We start from the raw sequence: 24,815 nt of genomic DNA on the forward strand, positions 1-24,815 counted from the left end.
ACAGGCCGAGGCATGCGCCCTGCAAAGATCCAGGGCGGGAGGGGGGGGGGGGGGGCGCTTTGGGTGGGTCCCTCATGTTTAATGCATTATCCTGTGCACTACACCCCCCGTCGCCGATTGTTCCTGCAGGGGGTGTGAGAAGAGAAGAACAGTGTTTTGTCATCCGTGGATGGTTTTACGCATGCCGCGCGCGAGGTGAACTACAGCCGCGGGGGGGTCTGCAGAAGTTCCCCCTGGGTGGTGTTGCGGAGATGCGAGCGCGCCTGCTCGCACCGTCCTGTGCTGAACATCTGCTGCGTCAACAGACGCACCTTGCTGAAATGCGCGTGCATGGAGGGAGCGGGGAGCGCTCGGCTGCCAGATACAAATGGTAGTCCCTTCCTCGCGTCTTCACTCAGGGACTGTTCTTCCCCTCCACGCCGCCGTTACCGGGATCTACCCCGTGATGCGTAAATGGATTCGTGTTGGGCTCCGTCCACTGTGTTCCTGCAGGCCGGCGAGGAAGTTGATGAAGTTAAGCTCATTACGTGAGTTCCAAACCCAAACTGGACGCGACGCACCCAGAGTGACCCAAAAAGTTGTCTCAGTTACTCCGAGGCTCAGACTTTCGCCTTCACCTCGCCCCCCCCCCCACACCTTCATCAAGGGGGGCATTCTCTCTGAAGTCCCTTTAAACGCGTATTCCTTTACAAATAAAACATTGCAATAAGCACTTTGGGAGGAGGATGGAGCCCGTCTGTGGTAAAGTCGGGTCTGCGTCCTCGGTCACCGGCGGCGGAACCGCCGTGTGCGCGAAGGCGCCCAAACATTTGTGGAGGCAGCAGAACCAGAACCAGGCTGCGCTCTGTCCGCTCCAGCACCAGCACGCGCTGGGAGTGCGCAAGAACGACCGAGTGAGACAAAGAGGCTTTTCGGACACCGAGCGGTACCTCAAGCCGAGGAACATGGACCGGACGTACGCGGTGGACACGGGGCACCGACCCGGGCTGAAGAAATCCAGGATGTCGTGGCCGTCGTCGTTTCAGGGTCTTCGACGGTGAGGCGAACCCGCTTTCTAATTTCCCTAGTTCTATTGTGGAGATGGGCGTTGTGTGCGTGCGTGACAGAGGCGCGTGAGCGTTTCAAGTCATTTGGCTCACATTTTAGTCCCAACTTTGAGAACGTTATGAATATAATTGTCTTTTTTTTTTGTCTCAGCCAATGCTGGAACTCTGTTTTCCATCATTGTGAACACGAACGTACCGGCCAGTGAAGGATGGCTGGAACATGTTGGGAGAGAGAAAAATAAATAAAAGAAAAAATACAGAAAGAACAAAAAATCACATCCTTCTGTCCAAACTTAAATCTGCAGTCACGTAACTTATTTTTTTAATATTCTTAAAATGTAGAATATAATTTTATGGGTTTACAGTTTGGTGTAAATCAGCACGATGTGTGAGATTGAGGATGAGGGTTTACTTTCCCGATTAGAACAAAATAAAATCAAATAGTAAAGTCAAAAGATGTTAAGTGATAATAAAAATATAAATAGCTATTATGAGATTTTATGTTTCTGCTCATCTGTTTGTTCGGTCGGCGTGCACGGGAGGAGATGTAGAGCTCTACTTATTCATGAAAGACACTGGAGATGAAATGTAAGTGTTTACCAAAGACTAATCATCGGTGCGACTATGTGCCCCAGCACACACACATCACACACATGACCGCATCACTAATACACGGTGTATCACAATAATGCAGCTGACGGTATGGATGATCTGAAAAGTGCTGTGTATTCTGATGTTTGTCTGTATTCAGCCTGAACGGCTACAGTCACATAATGTTTGCTGCAGTTTAAGTGAAGCTTCCCTTTCTATAGAAAGAGTGACACAGAGGGACACAGAGGCAGACAGAGAGAGAGAGAGAGAGAGAGATGGATGGATGGACAGGAATACATGCAGCCCTGCTCTCAGCACGCCTGATTATGTAGGCAAATGTTTCTGCTCTAATTATTTACTTGTTCTGGGAAAGAGGGATGGAAAAAAACAAGACCTGCTGAAATGAAATATGAGAAGGTGACCTCAAAGCTTCGTGGCATAAATGACTGCTGCGGGTGTAAGTTTCCCTTCCACAGATCCCCGCTTCCTGTCTTTCTTCACATTATCAAAAAAAAAGAGAAACATTTTCCGACGTGATTGATGCTTCCCTGCAGTTCCACTCATCAGTCGACTGTGGGAAGTGCCCAGGATGGCCTGGCCGGCAGACAGCCACAGTGGCACAGTGGCCGATCAGTCACACGGAGAAGCCGGAGAGAGAGAGAGAGAGAGATACGAGCACAAATGGATGTGACATTGCAAATGTTGTGGCGCACTGATACACCAGTGTGAGTTTTAAAATGCCCCTCGACGGATACATTTTACAGTCGACATCCACGAAAGCTGATTCAAGCATGTTTCGAGGCTGCTTCGGGAGGGCAATTACGCAGAGATTGGCCCCTACAAATCAACTTCTAGACAGGAAGCTAATTGTGTGAGAGGCACAATGCACACGAGCACATATAGAGGGACACCAGGCTAAATTAAGCTTTGCCCTTTGCACGCCATTATCAGCAGCTGGCCAGCAGGGCTGTTGTTGTTTTCTGCCTGGTTGTAGTCGGCTGCCAGAGCGAGTCTCAGAGGCCTTCGTCCAGTGTGGATGTCAAGAAACGAGCATATTTTATTGCAGTGCTGAAAATCGTAACATAGAATTCTCTCATGGCTCATTGTTTGCAATAACAATACAGGTGATAATGCAGCTCGTTGGTGTTGTCGTGTTGGTGTTGTTCAAAGAAGGTAAAAACCCCTGCAACATCTGCAGTATATCATTAGTAAGGCCAACACGTTTCGGGTCGTTGGACTTCATCAGGGTCATGTTGATTTAAATTCATCCAGCCCGTGTTCATCCTTGAAGGTTAACTCTGGACCAATAGGCATCTACTTAGAGCTGCTTTAGAGGCAAACTGGAAACGTGTGAATTTACTAATTCTTGCTGTGTCAGTGTCCTGAGAAAACTCTGAGTATCTGTACACAAATCAGATAGAAGTGGCAATGCCTTCCGGGTGAGAGGAGAAGTGTCCTCGAATCCACAATAGAAGCCCAATTACTCCGGATTCAACCCCCGAGTAGCGATTATGCAATACTCAACATTTAGTGTGAGATTTGAAAATGTTACATTGGAAATAAAGCAAATTATCCTTAGTTCTTTTCATTATGTGTAAATCATAATGATCTAAACCCTATGAATGACACAAAAGAGATTTGAATGTATTACCTATTGCATGGATGCAGCATTGGATTTTTGTTTCAATGGCCCAGACACCTGAAGTTGTCTCCTCCTTCGGCTCCTTCGGCTCCTTGACATTTCTTGGATTGCTTTAAAAGCCTTTGAGCCACTAACTCCCTTCCTGGGCTTGACAGCTTTTTAGCACATGAAGCCAGACTTTTTAGACACTCTTTAGTCCAGTCGACACTTCATGTTCTCTAAGGCTGCAAAGGCTGCAGCGAGTCACAAATCGCCACATGAAATACCCTGCAATCAAGTTGCTGCTGCGGATCAGAAACACAACACACATTTCCCGATTGTAACAGACGGGGCAGAAACAACTTCTGCAACATCATCCCAGTTGAAAATGCAGGAGAACACCCAGCTACTTGCTCAACACTTGGTTATTATTAATCGTATGTATAGAGCAGTACAGCAGATCCTTCACTCAGAGAACCGGGGATGTTGCTGTGTCTGCCGGAGCAGCTCGTTGGGTGCAAGGCCCAACAGCCCCAAGGTAATACACATCACCCAAATGTGTCACAATCCAGGATGAGCCGAGACACTGCTCAAGGCCTGTGTGAGACCTCAGAGGGAATCTGGCATTTCTCCCCTACTGCGTCCCTGTCTTTGTAGATGCTGTAGGGAAGGGGTGGGAGTGGAGGATGTGGAGAGGGGCAGGGCTATTTTGTTTTTATCTGCAAAGATATCAGTGAAAGGGATTGTTCTTACTGAAGTCGCAATCAAGAATGGGTGTTTTTGTGGTCGGACGAGGAAATGTCAGAGTAAAAAAGGATGCCCCGTCTAAGGGAGGGGTTGAATAGAAGGGGCACCATCTGGATAATTTGTCCCTTGAACATCAGCAGACTGTAAAAAAAAAAAAGAGACAATCCTGTTCTTTCTCGTACTCTATTCTGTTATTTTTTTGTAACGTTTTTCTTTCCAGCCAGTCCACCTCCACCCCCTTACTGAGACTGTTAGTGCCAGAGTGAGGTTTTTAGCCAGCATGAAGCATAACCCCGTGGCTTTGTCATTAGGTCCCAAGGGCGTTAGAGAGCGAGGCAGGAACTGCTATTGGGTACATGGCTATATCCCCCCCCCCCCACCGCCAGGGCCATAATCACAGGTCATAGTCTGCTACAGCACTGGTACAAAACCTATCTACTGGGAGGGGCTGTACTCCTGGGCCTGTGAAATATGCCCAGCTCATGCTAATGAACTCGCTGCAGACATGGTACTAAACTTTCCATTAGCTGAGATCAGTGTCAAACATCATGTCGCTTGGGTAATGGAACGATTCGTGAGTGACAATTTCTGACGGTGGGTCTTACTGAGCTGCTAAGTCGGACAGAAATAGACCGTTTGGCATCTGATCATGTGACTTTCTCCCGCTCTGATAAGTGAGTATGTGCATTAGGAGCTTATCGATACAGACACCTTCTGGGTGGCTGTCAGTTTTGTTCTGCCAGTTTATGGTGTGAATCCACAGCAATTAGGAGACGAGCAAAAGCTTCTCCCCATAAGAGCACCACGTAGCAGATGTACTGCAGCACCAGCCGTGCCGCGACACAGATCATGCTAAATATGCATGCCTAGAAGTGGGTGGAATATGGTCTATATTCTCATGTCTAAATGGATTGACTATAACCAAAACCACTAATTGGAAATCCGAAAAAAAATGTGCCACTTGATAGCTATACTCAGAATCCATTAGCAGGTCTATATCACTACCAGTCACCATCGCGGTCGGTCCGCATGTCAGCCTCGTGTGGAATAATACGAGGCTGAAGTGAAATTCTTCAATTGTGTTTGGTAGAAACTTTATATAACCTTCAATCTGACTAAACCGTTCTTTGCTAGTAGGAAGTGGCGATATTATTTTTATTTGTTTACATATATTTGTGGTAATTTTGCAATCTAAATGTGTTCTAAATAATAATTCAGATAACTGGCAAAGCCTAAAATTCTAAGGCATGCTTTCAGTGGATGGCTCTGTTGCACCCAGCGTCGGGTAGAGGCAGATTTGTTTTGTCTCTATAAGCGAGCACCCCCCCCCCCCCCCCCCCCCCCCCCTCAGATGCAATGAAACAAGATGGATCATTTTATAAAATGACCACAAACCATCGTAACTGTTACATTACAGAAAAAAAGAGCAAACTGAGGGAAACTTTGAAAGCCACTCAGATAACCCTAACGCCTGCCACCATGGCTGGGTCAGGGGTTATTAATCCCATAATTTCCCAGAGCCAATCTCAGTTGCTTTACATATTTTGGTCTTTCCGGCTGACTGTGGTGTAACGCACATTAATGCGTGAGTAATTTCTGAGACGATGGTCCTCAGGGCTCTGATTGCACTCCTCATGGACGCTGTTATCAGCACACACCTCTTTTGTAATCAGTTATATCTCCTTTGAAATCAATTAAGTAATCTGTAATGCATTCCGGATTTTGAATTGAATCTGGGTTAGGGTTAGGGTTGAATGATAAAAAAAAGCTTCTGGTCATATCTTTAACATGCTATCTAATTCCTGAACTACACATTACAGAATAGCAAAGTCTAAACCCCTGAAATTCTGTACTAAAATAACAAAAATAACAAAAATTCAGACTCCAGAATTGTGCACAGTCGTGACACTTAAGTAAACATGCAGTGACGACCAAGATCACCACTGGGAAATTTGCTTTAATGCACACATCTGTTGTTTTAAAGCACAACAGTTGTGCGGATGTATTTGCTCATTGTAAACGCTGAACAACATGCAGCCGGAATCACGGGCAGGTTTTTTTCTGACTGGCTCCAGGGAAACATTATTACTTCATAAACGAGAGGAGATGTGCTGAATGGCGAGACCTCAAATAGAAACATCTAATTTTTATCAGCAGCAACAGGCACCCCCCCCCGGCTGTCATTTCCTTACTGGTCATCTGCTTGGCGAATAACAGGCATTTGATGAAGGACAGCCATTATTTGGCCCTGAGCACCGGCTTTGCGGCTGCCTGCATGGTGCTGGGAGATTTCCTGAGCTCTTGGCTCACCCCTCCTGATCGTCTCACACGCCACCGGCTGATAAAGGCTCTGGCTGGGCTAGTGATTGCCCCATATAGGCACCTGCTAAGAGCTTTGAGAGAGAGAGGGTTGAATTATTGATCGTTCCTGTCAGGTTATCCATGGCAAAGCTGTGTCGCGAGCGATGAGAACACAATGATTTACTTCTCATTCAAAGACACAGAACCTTAATCTAGTGGACTTTGACGATTCCCACCGCTCCACTGTGATAACTTACTACCTCATCCAGTGGAGTAAGGTATTGCTTATTGGAGGAAATTGACTAACAATTAACCTGCCAGCAAGTTGTACGGCTCCCCTAACGTGATCAGGGTTCTTGCGTGGGGTGAAGGGAGCTGCGTTGGAAACCATCAGTCATGCTAAGCCTTAGAACCCTGCACAAGTTTCTCACATTACCCCCCTCACCTTCTGATTATTCTGTTTTCCCCTTTGCCAGTTTTGTTTTGTCTGCAAATCAGTGCATTGTCTTGAGACGTATATCTGCTTCGTATGCTTGTTCAAAGGCGGCCTCATGAATACAATTTGAAGTTCATACTGACATATAGTTACTCCCTTCTTAACCTTCTATCTGCCCCATTGCCCTTCTCTCTCTCCTTTTGCTCTCTCACACACACACACACACACGCTCTTTATGTCTATTGATTCGCCTTCCTCTTTCAACATCTTCATCTTGAAAGAATTGCCTCTTCGGGGCACACTCATCTGTCAGCTGCTATTTGACGACCTGTGGCACTCGCACACGCGTCTCAACCAGCCTGCTCCTGTGAAAGCAGCCGTGCAGTGGGTTGCACCTCCACCGCTCGGATAACCGCCTTCTCGAAAGACAGACTGATGGTACAGTGAAATGCGTTTTCATGCCACACGTTTTCATGCCAAAAATGATGATTTTATAGTTTGTGTTAATGGCCTGCTTGGGCAACTGCAAGAGTAACGTAAAAAAACAATAAATAAATAAATATAACACCCTGCTGGCGACAAAAGGGACGCTTATTCTGTAAGATTTTAAGCCTGTTCAGGGATGGACAATGAAAATGTAACCTCATTCTTTCTAGTAAATTTGAGATGCATGAGAGAAAAGTTATCACTGCTAATAATGCAAAAAGATCAGCGTTTCTTTTAAGGCTAACTGACGAGACTACTGGCTGTGTGTATATTACATTGAAAAGACTTTATGTGCAGCAGCAGTTTAAGGCCATGGTTCATTTGTTAATTTCATGCCACTATGGGATGTGTAATAAATCAGGCCCTTTTACTAATTAACATGAGATGGATTTTGTAGCCGGCCCATTGTGAAGAGTGGACAGGCTCCGATTACAGACCCATTAGTAGAACTCTTTAGATTGTCTGCCAGTGTTTGTGATTACATCATTTCTAGAATTTCTGTTATACACAATATATAACCAACCATACAGACGGGAAACGAAAATGATCCCTTGACATAAACATTTCAGGACGGCACGATGTCAGAGTGGTTAGCGCTGTAGCCTCGGAGCAAGAAGGTACCGGTGGGAATATTATCTCTGCGGCGTTTGCATGTTCTCCCTGTGTCTGCGTGGGTTTTCTCCAGGTTCTCCGGTTTCCTCTTGTCTCCAAAAACTGTGTGGCCCCACGATGCGCTGGCGACGAGTCCGAGGTGTACCCCGCCTCTCGCCCATAGCAAGCTGGGATAGGCTCCAGCAACTCTTGTGATCCGCAAAGTGGAAAAGTTGCAAGAAAATGGATGGATGGACAATAAATAATGAAAGTTGTTGGGGAAGCATTTTCTCTGGGAAGGCCAAATGTTAGTTGTGTGATACGATTCTTGACTTTAGCAGTGGCGTACACTGAAAGCCATTCAGGCCGCTGCTCTGTCCTAATGGCTATGATCATGCTTCTCCGAACTTGGGGGAGAAAGTCTTAGGCATTATCCCCAGCCTATCGGCGAGGGCAAGGCATTCAAGGGGCAAAAGGCCAAGTTAAAATAAAGCGACTTGTGCATTTAACGTTACTTCCGTTTTCTTTGGGCCTGTTGATGAGTGTGAGCCTCTGAATTGTGGAATTAACCTAAAATGACATTCCTTTCTGTACTATTACTGCTTGGCAAAATTCAAAGGCCAGTTGTAAAATAAATTAGATTTATTAAGTATGAAACGGATCCACCCGGTTTGATGGGAATCATAATCTGCTCGCATTTTCCCTAAATACATTTTAGAGAAGGTCACTTTGCTCATTTGGGAAATAGTCACCATGGCTACATTAGTTAAAGGGGTGCCCTGATTTCATTAGCGATGAGCTCTCATGAGGACAGTGAACAGAGTGCAGGAAAGAGGAGTAGAGAGCGATTATTCATGGGGAGCTGAAGTTTGGGAGTTCTCATTCAAGCTGTTATGTCGGTTTCCACTATTTTAGAAATTGTTTTATTTATTTTGCTGCCCTGAACGCGTTACTCTTGCCCTCCCATTTTAGAACACAAAATGTCAGCAGTTTTTTGGTTTTCTCAATCTCTAGGAATAATAATAAAAAAAGGAGTCAAAGCAGTTCAATGCCAGCAATTGTGACATTTAATGGTAGTATGTGGAGAGGCCAAACGCTGACACTGCAGATCCACATTTAATTCTTTATTTGCATAATGCACAAATGTACATTAGGGCAGTACAAAAATACAACATTTCAACATATTGAATTCTAACCCTTGTTTCCTGATCTGGATCATTTTGTCAGATTCTTGTCAGTTCAGTCACAGTGTGAATACAGAAACTGTATAGGCCTTGCTATTGTGCCATATGCTTTGTATTAGACTATAAATGCATACCAGGGCAAGACCAGATTTGGTCATGATCCCTTTGATTCTGGATGTAGGAATTATAATGATATGAATGCATCTACAGGACATCTTGGAGCAGTAACTAGCTGTGCCCTACTTTCTTCCTGTCCCTCAAGGATGCCCTACCTGTCTATGCTCATCTGCGTCATTTAGCCCAGGACGACTCAACTGCATCATATCCAAATTAAAATTTCAAAGGCTTCAGGGTTTTGGGGCATTAAACACCAGGTTGAGAGAACTGCATGTGACGTCATATGAGATGCATTTTGCCTGCTGTTTTTTTGTAGTTCATTGACGGTCAGAATATTAATCTAATTGCTTTGTTATGTTATGGACATTGATAGCAATGCTAAAGCTCAAAACCACTTAGACGAGCACGAGTTTTGAAATGCCATCATGCTAAGTCTCGCATTACCGCTCTTCATTACTTTCAGGCACATTTCGCAGCCAGCTGATAAACCACACCATTCCCACTCGGCGCACTCGCCAGCAGGGACTGAAATCTCATCGCCATCTTAACCCATTTGTCTTCTCCTGTCTTGCTCCACTTATCATCCACGCCCAGCGACGGTGCATGCACCAGCTGCAAATAGTCACTGTTGAAGTTAAAGTGCAGTGAAGAGGAAGAGCGAGCGTAAGGAAATTAGTTTGATATTGTCAAACATCAACACTGTTCAAAGATCCATTAGGCTGGAACAGTGAGTGCATTTCTCCTCACGTGTTTTATCCAAATGTGATGAGTCAGCATGGCAGAGCTTAATGACGTGCTCAGTGTTGCATGTATTTCTACCCACAGCTGCTCCAGGCTGGCATTTTACTCACATGGTTAAATGAAAGATTGAAAGTTACAAGCTGCACAGAGGACAATCAGGACAATGTGTGCGTGATGTAATGAGAGACGTAGGTCTTCAGGCCAGGCTGGAATAAGACTGCAGGTCCTGTCCTTCATATCGAACCTTTGTTTCTCCGGGTCTGAAGACACTTGCATCTCTGATGCTATATAGGCTGTGGACGGGGTCGCACTCCTCTATACCAAAGGACAAGAGAAGTGATTTTATTCCACTACATGTCAGTTAGACGGTGAACATTTTTAGCTCACCGTAGATCGTGACTCTATAGTCAATGTCAGAGGATTCGTAGATGCGCGGGTGGGCAGGGAGACAATGATTCATACAACTCACTTACTTCTATTGAAGTACGTTTGACCATGAGGAGAATGTTCTGCCTTTTAGCGAGGAGATAAAAAACGCCAGCGCTGGTGTGAAATCACAAAGGAGTGTCAGAAGTTGAAGATGTAGAGTTAGAAAATCGATATGGGACAGAACACTGCTTACACTGATTTATTTTGGTTTAAATCACGGCCTCCCGCTTTCACGTGGCAAATTAGTATATTGTAGTAACTGGTCAGTATTTTATATAGCCAAAAATCACAACGCCTCTTGAGGCTTCAATATTTAGGCCGTATGATACGCTAATTGGCGGCGAATGAGCCGGAAGATGTTCGTGCTAAATGATGCTTGTTTATTGTCTGCACGTTTATTTCTATCTGTGCACAAAGGAATGGAGTTCATGCAATGCAGTGATGTAACTGATGAAGTGAACATTATGTTAATGTGCCTGCAGACCGATGAAGGACTTATGAAGGCATATTTGCAGATTGCTGCCTTCTAATCTCGACTTTGGTTTAAGAGGAATGCACATTATAAGTTCTAATGATGCTCGGCGGTTCAGGAGCGGCAGTTTGCTGATGAACTGACTTTTGCATATCACGAGTGATTGAAAGCCATCGCAGTTTGTCAAAGGCAGATATTTCACTGCATATATCAAACTGCACCGAATACTCAGTAGCTACAAACCAAAGTCCCTTTGATGCCACATGACCAAGATCTACTGAAGCCAAACCGAGGCTGACTTTGTTTTCTGAAATACACCAGACATGAATGAATGTGAAGTCAATGCTATTTTTTATTACCCTCGCCGAAGCGGAAGCGAGGGTATTGCAATTGGGTGCGTTTGTCTGTCTGTTTGTCTGTCCGAGCGCATAACTCAAAAACTAGTAACCCAATCAACTTGAAAATTTTACACAAGCAAGGTTCTGTCCGTGGCTCGGTCCTCCCCGAGAATGGTCCGGATCTGGATCCAGATTCTAGAATTATTTTTACATCTGGAATTGTGCCTGTGCTGTAAACTGCCACTTTAAGAGGGAGGGACAAGAATGGCATGATGGGAAAAAGAGTCCAGAAGGAGTCTTGTAGTACGTTCCGGAGCAGCAAGCTAGAGCAGGTTTGTCCCCTCTGATCCGGAAGCCCTGCTTACTGTCTCACAAGATCGAAGAGTCTTTTGGAGACGAGGGTCTGCAATCTCTGATTGTTGTTTTCTAGTTTATTTATTGATAAGGCAACTTCTATATAGGGTCAGTGTAATGCTTTTTATCTGTGTATTTGACACAGACGTGGAAGAAGTATTTTATTCTTCATTGCAGTGTTTTTTTTTCTTTCGCTGATCATCTTTTCTCTAATTTGTGGTGAGGTAGGTGAAGTTTTGCAAAACCAAAGCGTAATGATTTTATTCATTATTCATTAAAAACCAGGATGGCACTTGTTACAGTCCAAACCTCTGCCAAGGCCTAACGGTACTCTTTCATGCAATCAAGCTTCATCTGAACTCCAAGTCACAGCCCTGCAGCCATCATTTACAGTGATGTGTTGCCCTTCACAACTACATCTTCCATGCGCAGTATGGGGCATTTTTTTACAGTCTAAATTCTGATAACAATCACACAGTGACAGGAGGGACGCGCCCCATCTGCAGGCGCTAAAGGTTCACAGAATGGAGTGAGAAATAGCCTCTTCAAAGAATTTCTCTGTCCCTGGAAAAAAAAAAAGAACAGATCCCTCAGGACAATTTTTTTGTTTATCTAAAAATTCTATTTCTGCCATTTCAAAAGGATAAATGCGTTGAGCTGCAACAAACGTGACTCCCATTGTCTATCACCTGCTATGAAGCCAAAGGACCATAGTAGACATACTATGGTGTTACTTAGCTGAATTCAAACTCTTATCTCAGTCGACAACAAGTCTTGTCTCAGTATGAATAAGAAGAATAGAATTCATGTCAGCAGCCGCTGAGAGAAATGTTCATACTGCAAACTCAAAGGCAGAACCCCCCCCCCCCCCCCTGTGGTTCTGTAAGGCTGCAGTCGGGTCAGGGTGAGGAGCAAGAGATGGAAGATGAAAAAAGGGAAGAATGAGGACAGGGAGTTCCTGGCTGTAGGTGTGAGATGTTCGTTCTGCATCGCTCCGGCCTGGAACACACAACCCTGATCTTGTTCAGCGGTCTTCCAACGGACGACACGCAGATTGCTTCACCCTCTCATTGAGTTTACCATCATAGCTTAGCCTGCTATACACAAAAGAAAACAAAAATACAGCTGTTCACCTTGTCATATGCACAACACAGTATTTAACGATTTGGATAATTGAGCTGCAAATGAAAGAGATGTGTAAAAGACATGGGAAGTCCATTTTCAAACTGATATAATGTAAGGATAAGTCAGATTTATCTTATCTGGTCACTGTGAATGTCTGTTCCATCTTATCACATCAACCAATAGCTGTTGATATATTTTTTTGGAGAAAAAGTGGTTGACCAAGGCCAAACAAACGACAAACCGATCGAACAGCAAATCAAAACATAGACACATCTTGCACTGTTTGACGTTTTAGACAAGACGCCACAGTGGGAGCTGCCAATCTCCTGGGAACCTAACAATTCTGGAAATTGAGAGGAAGTGGTCGGCTATCGGAATCAATAAATCTGTTTCTGCATGCTGGGAAAGTGATGGTGGCAGTGGAGGTGTTCCGGGAGCAGGGAAACCAACTCTTGATAAATGCCTGCATGGCAGCAATTGGGGACGGCCTTGCCAGCGGTGGCGTTGAGGGAACATGGGGCAAGCTGGCGCCGAGTAAAGCCTCTTGATGAATCGCCACTTTTCACACTTTGTTGCACACTTCATAAGAAAACTTGGCTGCAGACAAAAAAAGGAGGAGGCACTCTTGACAAGATGCCATTAGAGACTGTGTGATGAATTAAACGGCGCGAGAAGGCGCATCAGAGCATTTAGCCTGTTTTCTTCATACAGTCAGTGTTTTTGTGAATGTGCTAACAAAAGCTTTTACTCTCTCGTCAAACGGGCGCTGAAGAGATTTGACTGGGGTACGGCCTATCCTCAAAAACTGATGGCCTTGTCCTTGGACAATGGCCTTCTATAAATTGCCACAACTCAAATCTGCAGCTGACCTTGTTGAGGGAAAACGGTGTGAGCCTCAATTTGCTCTAAATGTCATTTTAATAAGGCGATATCGCGTTGAGATGAATAGCAATATTGTAATAATGGGCCCCAAAGGTTTTGGCATTTAAACTTCTTTAAAGTGTAACATTTTTCAAGCCCGAGTAGGTAGATGCTGAAATGCAGCAGCGCTGACCCTGTTCTGAGCCGAATGGAGGCAAAGAATGTTGAGAAAAAGAAACACCTTCTGTTACGAGAGGCAGAGAAACGGGGTGAGGAAAGCACTTTCTTGTGGTTTGATGATTACGAAATGTGATGTAAAGTTCTTATATATTTTATTCATCGTATTCCTAGATGTGATGATGAATACTGAAATATAGCATATCCCACATTTTATTACCGTAATCAGATTGGAAATATAAATACATGGAAGCAATGTTAGTAACATCAAAATGATTTTTTTGTGAAACTCATTACTTTGAATATTTTACAAAATCTCTTTCCTATATCTACATCATCCCTTTTATACTTGATGAAACACGGCACATCAAATAAAGTCACGGGTCTCCTTCTTGCTTTTCATCCTGCAGACGTTCAGAGTGATCTCGAGTCCTGCACGGTTTGTTCTCTTCACGCTTCTCTTTGGGCCAGTCTCTGTCCTCTCCAAATGGTCTTCTGGTTTGAAAATCATCTGCTCACAATTTGGATTTTTGCAGTGATACAATGTTTTTTCTTCTTTTCTTTTTTAAACATTCATCACAGGACAAGTGTACCCTGACAGTTTTATCTCTTGCTGTCTAAGTAGTCTCTGTGGGGCTCTTCCTGTCTGAACCATCTGGCTTGGGTAGCTGAAGCGGTGCGAGTTTCACTCTTCTATAGACACGGATCCGTTACCTGATGAGTGCTGCACTAATGAGAGCGCTAGACAAATTCACAACCTTCGGTTGCTATGAAGAAACAGAAATTTAGCTGACATGCAAAAAGTTGAAGATATTTTTTTGTTTCACACAACTGTCCCTTCCTGGGCTGGGGATGGGCGTTCATGCTAATGGCCTTCCATTGTCAGCGATGGTCATGCACCATTGCTGCCTATCAGTCAAGCTAGCACATTACTTGCGTAACGTTAACTGAATTTCTCTGATATTCGGCACAGATGCAAAGAGCTCCCGATTTAATCAAAGACCACATAATCAGTCGGCCAATCACACAGCAGCATTTCCCTCTGGCGGTGACCTCAGCTGCCTGTCATCGCTTCTCTATACAGACTGTTGCTGATTGCGTTGTGAGCCTGATGACTACCTTGTGGATTAGATAAAGATTACATCCGCTATGGGACCTAGTCTGAAAAGGGTGTCCCTCTGTTTAACGAAACAAACACAGCAGCGCAATTAATCGTGTTTATATGCAAGAAATGCATTTTGAATCAGGCCTACAGAAAAAAGAAGGGGTAAAAAAGAAAACCCCGCATACAATTTGCTCTTTCGGGTCTCATTTATTGTTCAATGCTTAACAGATGATGTTGCTTAATGGAGACGATCCCAGTATCCGGATCACTTTTACATCCTGCATATATATGCAGACTAAAAGGAATGAAAATCTCATCTTTTTGTTGAAGGAAGGCAACCGTGCTTGCATATTCCAATATGCTTACTCCTCACCTTCTCCCTGGAGATTACCGCTAATACACTCTCAGATGTGTAATGCTGTAAAGATGAGCACAGTGATCGAGACACACGCAATGAGAGAATGGATTTTTAAAGTTTGCCCTGGGGGGAATCAGCTTCCGGATTGTAATGTGTGTGTGATCTCCACTTAAAGAGGAAATGGGACATAGAGCTGCATGTGGTATTGAGGTCGGTTTCATAGAGGTCATGCAGCTCTGTGTGTGGCTGATGCACTTCAAAGCTGTTTAAGATGCTGTTTTTCTAACCAGCATGGATCAATTGGTGCTTGTGATTGTGTTAGTGCTGCTCCAGCGGAGACGTCTGCCTTTGTTTCAGCCAAATGGATGACTCGCTGCTCTTAATCGTGGCTTAACGTGGCCAGATTGTGCACAGTAGCATGAAGGTAGTGACACAAGTGAATCCCATGCAACCTGGATTTATATATTTCATCACTAAGCTGCAGTATAAAAGAAGAATTACAGTAGTAACAACAAACTTGGTGTAAACGTGTTCCCAATGTAGAGGGAAGAGTATATCCACAGCAAGATCTCTCTCTCGAGGGCTCATTAATGGCGGCCCCCTGGGGGAGCTGATGTGTATTGAGGGCAGAAAAGGGGAAAGAAGGTTAAATATGCATGCGCCTGCTACCGTCTTGAGAATTGTGTGGCTCTGTCCTCTTGGAAACAGAAGGTGGACCAGCCAACCAGTCAGCCAATCAGCCAGACAGCAATATAACTAACTCCCCAGCTGAGAGGAGAGCCGGCGACAGTCAGATGATTCACCATCTGCCAAGCACCAAGACATCCAGGCAGCCCCCATCCAAGTCCATGCTTTTTCATTTGATAATGAAATCTTTTCTTTTTTTTTTTGTTGGATACAATAATCACCTCAAATGTGGAGCTCTTTTCCATCTGCAATCCCATCATCCACATTCATGCATGCCAAATCCCTGTTTTATTATTCTCCAAGTATCACATGAGTGGTGCAGGTACCGGTAGTTTGTCTTTCTTTTATGTCTCTGCTTTGGATTTTATCAGTTTTAGTTTAAGAGCACAACAACGGGTGTAGCCCAGCCTGTAGCAAGGACTGAACGAGTGTAATCATTCATCAGTGGTTTGAATTCCAGAGACGTCTGGACAGTCTGAAAGGAGAACAACGAGTGCTGAATGCCCTTTCTCAAGACCATGTCGCTGCTGTGCTTTTGATGTACTCGGGAAAGTGGCCTCAAAAAAAAAGGAAATGGGGTGGATGGAGCTATTCTTGGAGCTCAAGTGACATTTTGTACTTTATTTATTATTTTAATTACAATGACCCAGGGCTAAATGAAAAGAATGAGTGAAAGAATCAGTCAGAAATGACACGAGTACCTGTGTGGACGATGTCCGCCCGCACGCAGAACTCACAAGAGAGTAAATTATATTAATCATTTATGACCCTTTGACATGATGTAGAGATGAACGAGAAAAGCACAGACCTCCGCCAAGCAGCTCATTCCCATCGTAATTGGATTTACACCGTACACATGGTGACGTGGCTAATCATCAAAACGTTATAAATTGTTCTTGGTATCTTTATACACCAACCATGAATAGTAAAAGTGAATCGGAGTCGGTGCGTATTTTTAACAGATTTTTGAATCCCTAAATGGGGTTTTCAATGTTAAAATGTAATATTCTTTTGTTGCATGATAGTGCATATTTGATATCGGACCCCTTTGTGACTGTTATTTCTGGTGAGTGAACAGAATTCATAGAAGTTTTTGAAAAAGCCCTCATAAGTAAATTGGGAAAATCCTGAATTTTCTTTTTATGTATCCAGGCGGGAATTTAGTGAACTCTCTGAATTTAAGCATTTCAGTTACCGGTAGATCACTTTTTTTTCATCAAGATCCACCCAGCAGTGTTTTCCTGCTAACAATCAGACAGACAGACGGTTTCAAAAACATACCCCTCCTTGGCGGAGGTAATAAACTCTACATCAGAGAGGCGGTGGTTGGCCATTAGAGACAGTTGTTGCTATGATCTGACATGGTTAGAGACAACTAAACACCAGATAGACCAGAATACATGAAGGCAAATCAGAGCTCGGAATATTAATAGCATTTGCCGCTTGAGTAAAAAGAGCAACATGAATGTTAAACCAGAGGTGCAGCCATTGGTTACGTCCTCTTGGTTGTCTTCTTTGCTACACTACATTTATCTTTCATTTCCAAGAGTAGAGTACTTTCTCTTTAGAGTTTTTAACCTTAGATGAAACTTCCAGTCAATAACAGCGTGGCTTTTACCATTCCTCTCTCACTTTTATGTCTCTGCTGACCACTCAGACTGCGTTAAGTAGTACACTATGACCACTCATGGGGTCAAGAATGCACTTATTAGACTGTTTTTTGAGGTCTTGAGAGAGTCCATGGGAGCCTCAGCACAACAGGGACATGTGTACAGCAAAGACCCCTGCATGCTCCAACAGAGAGTCTCTGATAGAGTCCAAAAGACTCTGTGCTAAAGCCTGACTAATAGTGTATTAATATGTACAATAGAGTATCCTATATTGATACTGGTATCAATATTTGGATTTTCAAGGTATATTTTCAAGGTAGTATTTTGGGAAACAACTTTATTTTCTTCCTTGCAACAAGTATGTTATTTGGACACCAAAACCACTTTCACATCTGTTAAATATATATGTACGAATAGCATGCAGCCAGGTAGCCTAGCCTAGCATAAGGACTGGAATGATGAGAAACGGTGTCAGAGGAGTGCTTCCTAAGCTCCGTCTAAGGAACCAGTTTGGAGGTATCATTGGAATCGTGAGCAATTTAAAGTTCTGAGATAATTTATCTAAAATGATTCTGCCAGCAATATTACATCCATTTCATCAGACATAAACACTATGAGCATCAGCCTCCGGGGATGCAGAGGAGACTGTGCCTATGAATGAATCATTCTGACCTTCATGTGCCTCATGCCCAGCACTCAACAATATTACGACTTTTGCTGTGATGTAGATCCATTTAATCTGCGTTTTTAGTTTCCACTTCTTGTTAATCTGACTTCATCCTCTGCAGATTTCTGGATTGAAGTCAGTTTATTTATGAGTTCGACTGATTAATCAGTCACAAAAGAATGTTTAACAAATCTTGTTCTTTTTTTTTTTCTTCTTGGATGCAGTGTAGTCCAGTGTGCACTTTGCCGTTTTGAATGGAGGCTCCATAATCAAGGTGGTCTACTTCGAGGTTATAGCATCCAGAGTAGTATGTCGACAATTTATCCGCGCTTCAGTCCCAATCCAAATCTCAGCCTCAGTTGGTATTCCCGGAACAACCTGTATTTTCACCTTGATGATGACGTAATAGAATGTCTCACTCATTCAACCAGGAAATTAAGAGAGGCACTGGCCTCGGCTTGATTTAACTCCCTGCTGGCCCTTTCAATGACAAACGGAAAACATTGACGTTAAATAAAAGTCAATAACCATTAATCAGAGCTTGCTGCCCTAATGAGTGGATCATAATCTATGTACAGGTGCTTCAATTTACTTTGGATGCCTAAAACACCACTTTGGATGCCTGTGTGCCCCATAGCTGGTCTGTATCTCGTGCACAAGACAGAGCGAGCGGATGGAAATGTAAGGGGCATGGGAGGATTGATCATGTTTCCTTCTAAAGGGAGCACACAGGAGTGGACGGTGGGGAGGAAAAGGAGCCCGACCCCTCATCAGACTCCGACAGGGTCACGCCAGCCGTGTCCAGTGGGGCCACTGGCATGAGAGAAGGCGTGCTGGGAGGGAAAAGAGGGAACAGTGGGCGATGGAAGTGATGCTGCTGGACTCTGATGCCCTGAAGACTCGTGGGCTAAAGTACATTTTGTTGTGTCTGTAGAAAAGAGAGCAGGATGGCTACATCTGAGCAGCTTTAATGATGTGAGGGTGACTGAAACAAGCTATCACAATGTTGACAGTAAGAACATCTGTGCTGCCTCTAAGATGGTGTCACACGTGCAATCCACTCTCTGAGAAAGGATGAGGATGTTTGGTTTAGTATCAGAATCAGGATACTTTAATAATCCTGTAGGGAAATTACATAATTATATATAGTAGTAGTAAAACATGACACACTTTGACACATCTGCCTCAGGAGAAATGTGTTCATCAATGTGAGTGATAAAAAAAAGAATAATAATATACAATTTGACGCGTCTTCATTTCTTTGCAGTTTCTTGATGGAAATAATTTCTCATTTCCAACGTGAAGAGTTGTTTTTGTGCCCCGATGGTGCTTCTCAAACAGCATGACGAAGAAACTGAAACACGAAGAGACATTTTAGTGTTTATTTAAAATTCATGCAGAGAAGTTCTATTTTAAGTCTGCTTCCAATATGTGCTATCCAGCTGTGCGTCTTACTACAAACCTTGATCATAGCCACATTCAAATTAATGATGCCCAACACATTTGAACTTCCACTTCAGTCTCATCCCTCTTTCCCAGATCTCACAGGCAGATCCCATTTACTGTGCATTTGCCTGGTCTGTCTGTCAGTCAAACATTCCTCTGAAGCATAAAATGCAATTTCAGTACTCTTTAGATGAGAGGTCATGATACGTAACATGATGGCTGTGCGTGGATGGATCCTCTCTTCAAAGATGTTCACACATCAGAGGAAATTACATTTTTCTGTCTTGCTCATTTGGCGAGGGAAAGAAGCTGAAATTATCAGCAGACGTAATCAACATTTTCCGGGTATTTTCTTGTGGAATATGTTCCGTGAGATAATGTCATTTTCTCAACCATTACTGGAAGGTAGTGAATAAAAGGGGGAAATGTTTTCTGCAGTTAGCACAAATATGTATTTCTGCATTTAAGTTTCTCAATGGCCTTTTCTTCATTACTTTGTCGAATTTAATTCAGTATAATTACTGTGCCTCAAAACGTAATCACATACACACATTTAACATTCCCCTGAATTCCATTTGCTCTTTTGCCACTGTAATCATCTACTTGACAGTAATATATAATGGTGATTTTTTTATTTATTTTTCGGTCGTAGCGTTAGCTGTGCTACCGCTCAGTTTTATCATAACGCTATTCAAAGCTATACAAATCACCAAAAAAGGATGGTTCTGTCTTAAAGTGTCCATTCTGAAAATGTGCGGTTTGTTTGAGATCGATGTAAAGATTGTAATTTTCTCTGTGATTATTGAAAGGATGCATGCCTACATATATATTGAACTTCCTAATGAATTCCAATAGCAGAAATGTAGTGTGAGTAAGAGACTGAGCTCAACGGTCAAAGATGAATCTAACAAAATCACATTACCGTGTCTTTTGCGTCTTTTTTTAGAGAACAGACCATACTCTAATTGAAAGGTTGATGGTTTGATTCCCGGCTCCAGCTGTGAAGAAGTGAATGTTGCGTGTGTATGAGGGTCCTTTGAGTCGTTGGCTGAACAAGAGAGCATTTAGTGGTCAACAAAAGAAGTGCCAGCATAAGAAAGGGATTCCGGAATAGTTATCTGATGTGCAGAAGGTTGTTGCATTTGAAGCGCTTGAACTCGACTATCATTCTGACAACATTCATCTCTTCACCTTTCAGATTGTCTCAACAATACCGGCTCACATACTTCATCCAAACCTTTTGGTGGGAAAAATAAATATACATGTCCACAAAAATCACATTCTTCAGTTTATGGCTGTGCATTACAGACGTGGTAATTACGCCTGCAATTATTCCATAATTGCATGGTTGCCTCTTTTATGCAGTTGCGTAGCATAATTGTTGGAGCGATTTCCATTCATTTGCATGCAGACAGCAGAATGAAACCTAAATATCGTTTTCCATCACGATGTCCGCATCATTTTCAACCGTTTGATCTTTGACCAGCACTTACTAATGGTGTCATGTTGTTCCTAGTCTGAGTGAAGACTACACGTAACATTTAGCGCCACTAATGTTTATCTCTCCAGGTGCTCATGCTCATCCAATTCACTGAGCTTGCAGAAATGGCTGCAGCCACAGATCCATCCAGGTAATTGGCTATTACTGAAGCTTTCAGGGGAGGTACTGAGTAAAAACATAAAATGGTTCTATCATAATCAAGTTGTTTATTCCGATTTTTTCAATGACAATTTATCATCGGCAAAATGTCACAATCATGACAGCCCTAACGGTAACACGGGTACAGTAAGTACTGTACGTACTGGGCTACTGCTTCTCCAATCAGATCAGGTTCACACTGTACTAATCAAAAGGTACAGCCACAGTTTCAATTTATCTTCACTCCACCACAATGATGATGAGATAATTCATTTTTAAGTCAGTCATCTATTCCAGGAGGTCGGTATCATTAAAAACAAACTGCTTGCAATGAAGCAAAAGGCATCAGTGTTGAAGGAGTGATCATCTCCCTCTTTCATCCGATAGCTTGAGAATGCACAGGGCAATCTGAGGGAACGAAATGTGTGTGGCGATCTCTTTGCACTGATTAGACTGTTGTATCATCAATAAACAGAAGTTGACTCGAGAGATTTTGCTGCTGGGTTTCACACACCCTGAAATAAAACGTCTAAAAGACGAATCTTATCAGATGGGTGACAAATTGGTACACAGACCAAGAAAATCCTATCAAATCCAATCAGACCGGAAATCTGTGTTCTGATTTGTGTCAGTTTATGGGTATGAATATTACACTATTGTATATTCAGCCTATTCAGCAATTTTCTCTGCTGTGATGGGATCATCAGAAATCAAATATTTCTCAGCTTTTATTTTCCTATTTGCTTTTCTTCCTGACACACAGCATTTCCTGCATCTTTGTTACGTTCCGCCCGGGTGGCTTGGAAACTGGTGATGGAACTGATTTGCTTTGGCTGCTATCAAAACATGAGCCACACCAGTGCATGGGTGTGTGAAAGATTAATATGCCCCCCCCCCCCCCCCCCCCCCCCAGTGTGCTTTCTTTGTCAGCAAAAATGTGTGAGGTTTGAATCTGCACAAAAGCAGCCCAATGCATCATCACAGTAGCTTGAATGCAAACAAGAAATGAATAATCCAAATGTTTGATGAGACCCATGGTCCATTAGTCCTGCAATGATTCCTTCATCAAAGTAAAATTAGATTTCCTTAATTTTGTTCAGTCTAATTATCATTTTTGGATCATTTTTCAAGCAAGAATTTCTTTATTATATTATTTCTTGTCTTTGTCATTTACAATAATACATTAGAATTAGTTGTTTTTTCTTTTTACTGTTGTCTTGATTAAACAAACAATATAATTATTTTAATTTTGGATTCTGGACTCTGACTTCAAAACATTATTATTATTATTATTTTTTTAACAATAATCCAATTATCAATGAAACAATTAGAGACAAAAGTAAAGGCAGATGAATCTGGATAAAATGACTGTTGCAGTCCCTTATTTACAGGGAATAAAACGATCAGATAGGGTTGTTTATATAGAAGATTAAGATTATGTTTATATGTGTTATAAAAATACCTAATTAATAACTCATTGCAGAACAAGACCAATCTCACTATGGATTGACTCTGGACTTTTGGATTCAGCCCTTCTGGTTTATTTTCCTGCTTCCTTGAACAAGTTTCCACACGACCACTCTTTGACCTCAAAGTGATTCTTAATTAATGCATTATAGTATTAAGGTGTTTTCTAACGTGAGATCAGAGCATCTTTGTCTCTCACAAACCTCCTTGGCTGAAAACCTGACAGAGGAATAAGAGGGACTAATTTTAAGTGGTGGAAAAGCAGAGGAGAAACTGTCAGAAAGACAAAGAGATAGCACAAACATTCTCCAAATGCTTAGCGGCAGTGAGTTAATGAAGCTCTGAAGATTAGATTGTGCAGGGATCATTTCTGATCTCATTAAAGATGCACTCACATTTCAGAAACATACAGCAGTGCAGCAGCGATGACTGACAACCTTCAATCAGTGGGGAGTTATAACACACTCTTGAGTTGTGAGCTGTGTGTGTGTGTGTGTGTGTGTGCTTTAACCTTTGCTATACCCAGTTGTCTATCACAGTATTTAAAATACATCTCACACAGCAGCAGCATCAGCCCCTCCCCCCTCGATGTGTTCCGTCTCTTTCTCTTGTAGCGTTCCTCTGAGATGATTCTTAAGTTCCTCCTGAGTGAAGACTACTCGCTATGAATTTTAATGCTAATTAAGGAGCTCTCTGAGAGTATTCTGTTTGTGAACACCCCCCCAGAGGTTATACTCTATACATGTCAGCACAGATAGGTTTAAATTGCAGGAGTGCGGTGCTGAGCCATTCAGCCGTCTGTGGTTTGACCCACAGCACGTTCTCGGTGCTCTTCAAACGATCCCCCCCCCCCCCCCCCCTCATACCAAGGTTGCCATCGCCTCTGATCTACTTGTGTTCCTTACCTGTCTTTGTTTCGGTGGATTCCATTGTCTGTCTGTGCCAGGCGTAGCCGTGCCCACGGCACTGAAAGAGTCCCACTCGTCAATTTGAGTGAGCGCTCTTCACCGACTGGAGAATCACCCAGGTGTGATATTTAGAGGTGGAGAATGAGCATTTATTATCTGATGAATTATTCAGCGTTGCTTTAGAGTGATTCCTCTATACTCAACGCACCACCGGACCAATCCCGGTGCCGTCTCCCTGTTATTCCCATCCGAAACGAGCCGCACTCATACCTCATTTAACTCATTACTCATAATGAGAATAGCAATGTATTTGTTTGTGTTGGCTGCTAATGCTTTCTCTTGTGTGTGTGTGTGTGTGTGTGTGTGTGTGTTGAAGAAGTGATTTGCATACTATGAGCAGTACTTCATGGAGTACACCAACTGGCTGGGACCATCGTTTCTGCAGTAATGTGCTTTTCCTGGAGCTGCCCTCGTCTTCCTGTCCCCCCGTCCCCCCTGAGCCCCTCTTAAACCCCCTCTTCGTTATCCCCGTGCTCATTTGTTATTCATTGACTTTCATTTACGGTCAGTTACGGCCCGCTCTGAGCTCCCCTTTTACTTGGCAAGCAGCATCGTTTGCTTTCCTCCTTTCCTCTCCTCCATCCCTCTGTTCTTCCACTTCCTCGCCTGTTCAATCTGTTTCAACATGAACAAAAGAAAATGAGTGGAAGCAGAAATTATTTTCCTTTCAAACGTTGCAATTTCCAGGTTTTCTCATTTTGCAAGGGCAGGCATGTCGGCGTGCACATATCGGATCACACGTCGCATCAGAGAAGGCGGCGGGAGTGGGAATGACTTCCTTCCTTCGTAACGAACCGAGTAAAACTCGGGGGTCATTCAGTATTGATGCATGTTGGCTTTGATTTCTAATACGGAGAGAATTTCAGAAGTGTAAATTAAATCTAACAGCAGTAGATGCTTTGATTCTGCAATAGTTTTGGGCGTGAGGGTTGTGGATAGGAGACATTTTTGATACAAGAGAACATCAATGGATTTGATTTCATTAATGAAGAATCTGAAAACGCATCCTATTTTCCCAGAGAGAGAAAATGATCATAATTACTAGTTTGATTTTCCAATCTGCTCCTCTCAAACCCGAGCTATTGTTATTGTACTGCCTATTGTTTGCTGCTGTGTCACAGCGTTATTGTTAGTTGTAATTCATGTCTGTGTAAATGTTAGATGATAGGAGTGTGTGTGCTTTTTTGCTTGTGGGCCTTGAGGGGAGATGATGTTAGTTTTGAGATGGGATTTAGACCACAGTCCATGTCA

General features: G+C 43.1%; 1 protein-coding gene across 1 annotated transcript in view; it reads left to right on the plus strand.

The window, feature by feature from the left end:
* Positions 1 to 725: 725 nt before the first annotated feature.
* pde4d (phosphodiesterase 4D, cAMP-specific) overlaps positions 726 to 24,815 on the plus strand; it is a 91,241-nt gene continuing 67,151 nt past the window's right edge. The window contains exon 1 of the mRNA XM_068760814.1: positions 726 to 1,036. Coding sequence (XP_068616915.1) covers positions 726 to 1,036 — 311 coding nt within the window. The remainder of the gene's footprint in view (positions 1,037 to 24,815) is intronic.

This window comes from Brachionichthys hirsutus, chromosome 4 (assembly GCF_040956055.1).
Source record: "Brachionichthys hirsutus isolate HB-005 chromosome 4, CSIRO-AGI_Bhir_v1, whole genome shotgun sequence".
NCBI classification, from domain to species: domain Eukaryota; kingdom Metazoa; phylum Chordata; class Actinopteri; order Lophiiformes; family Brachionichthyidae; genus Brachionichthys; species Brachionichthys hirsutus.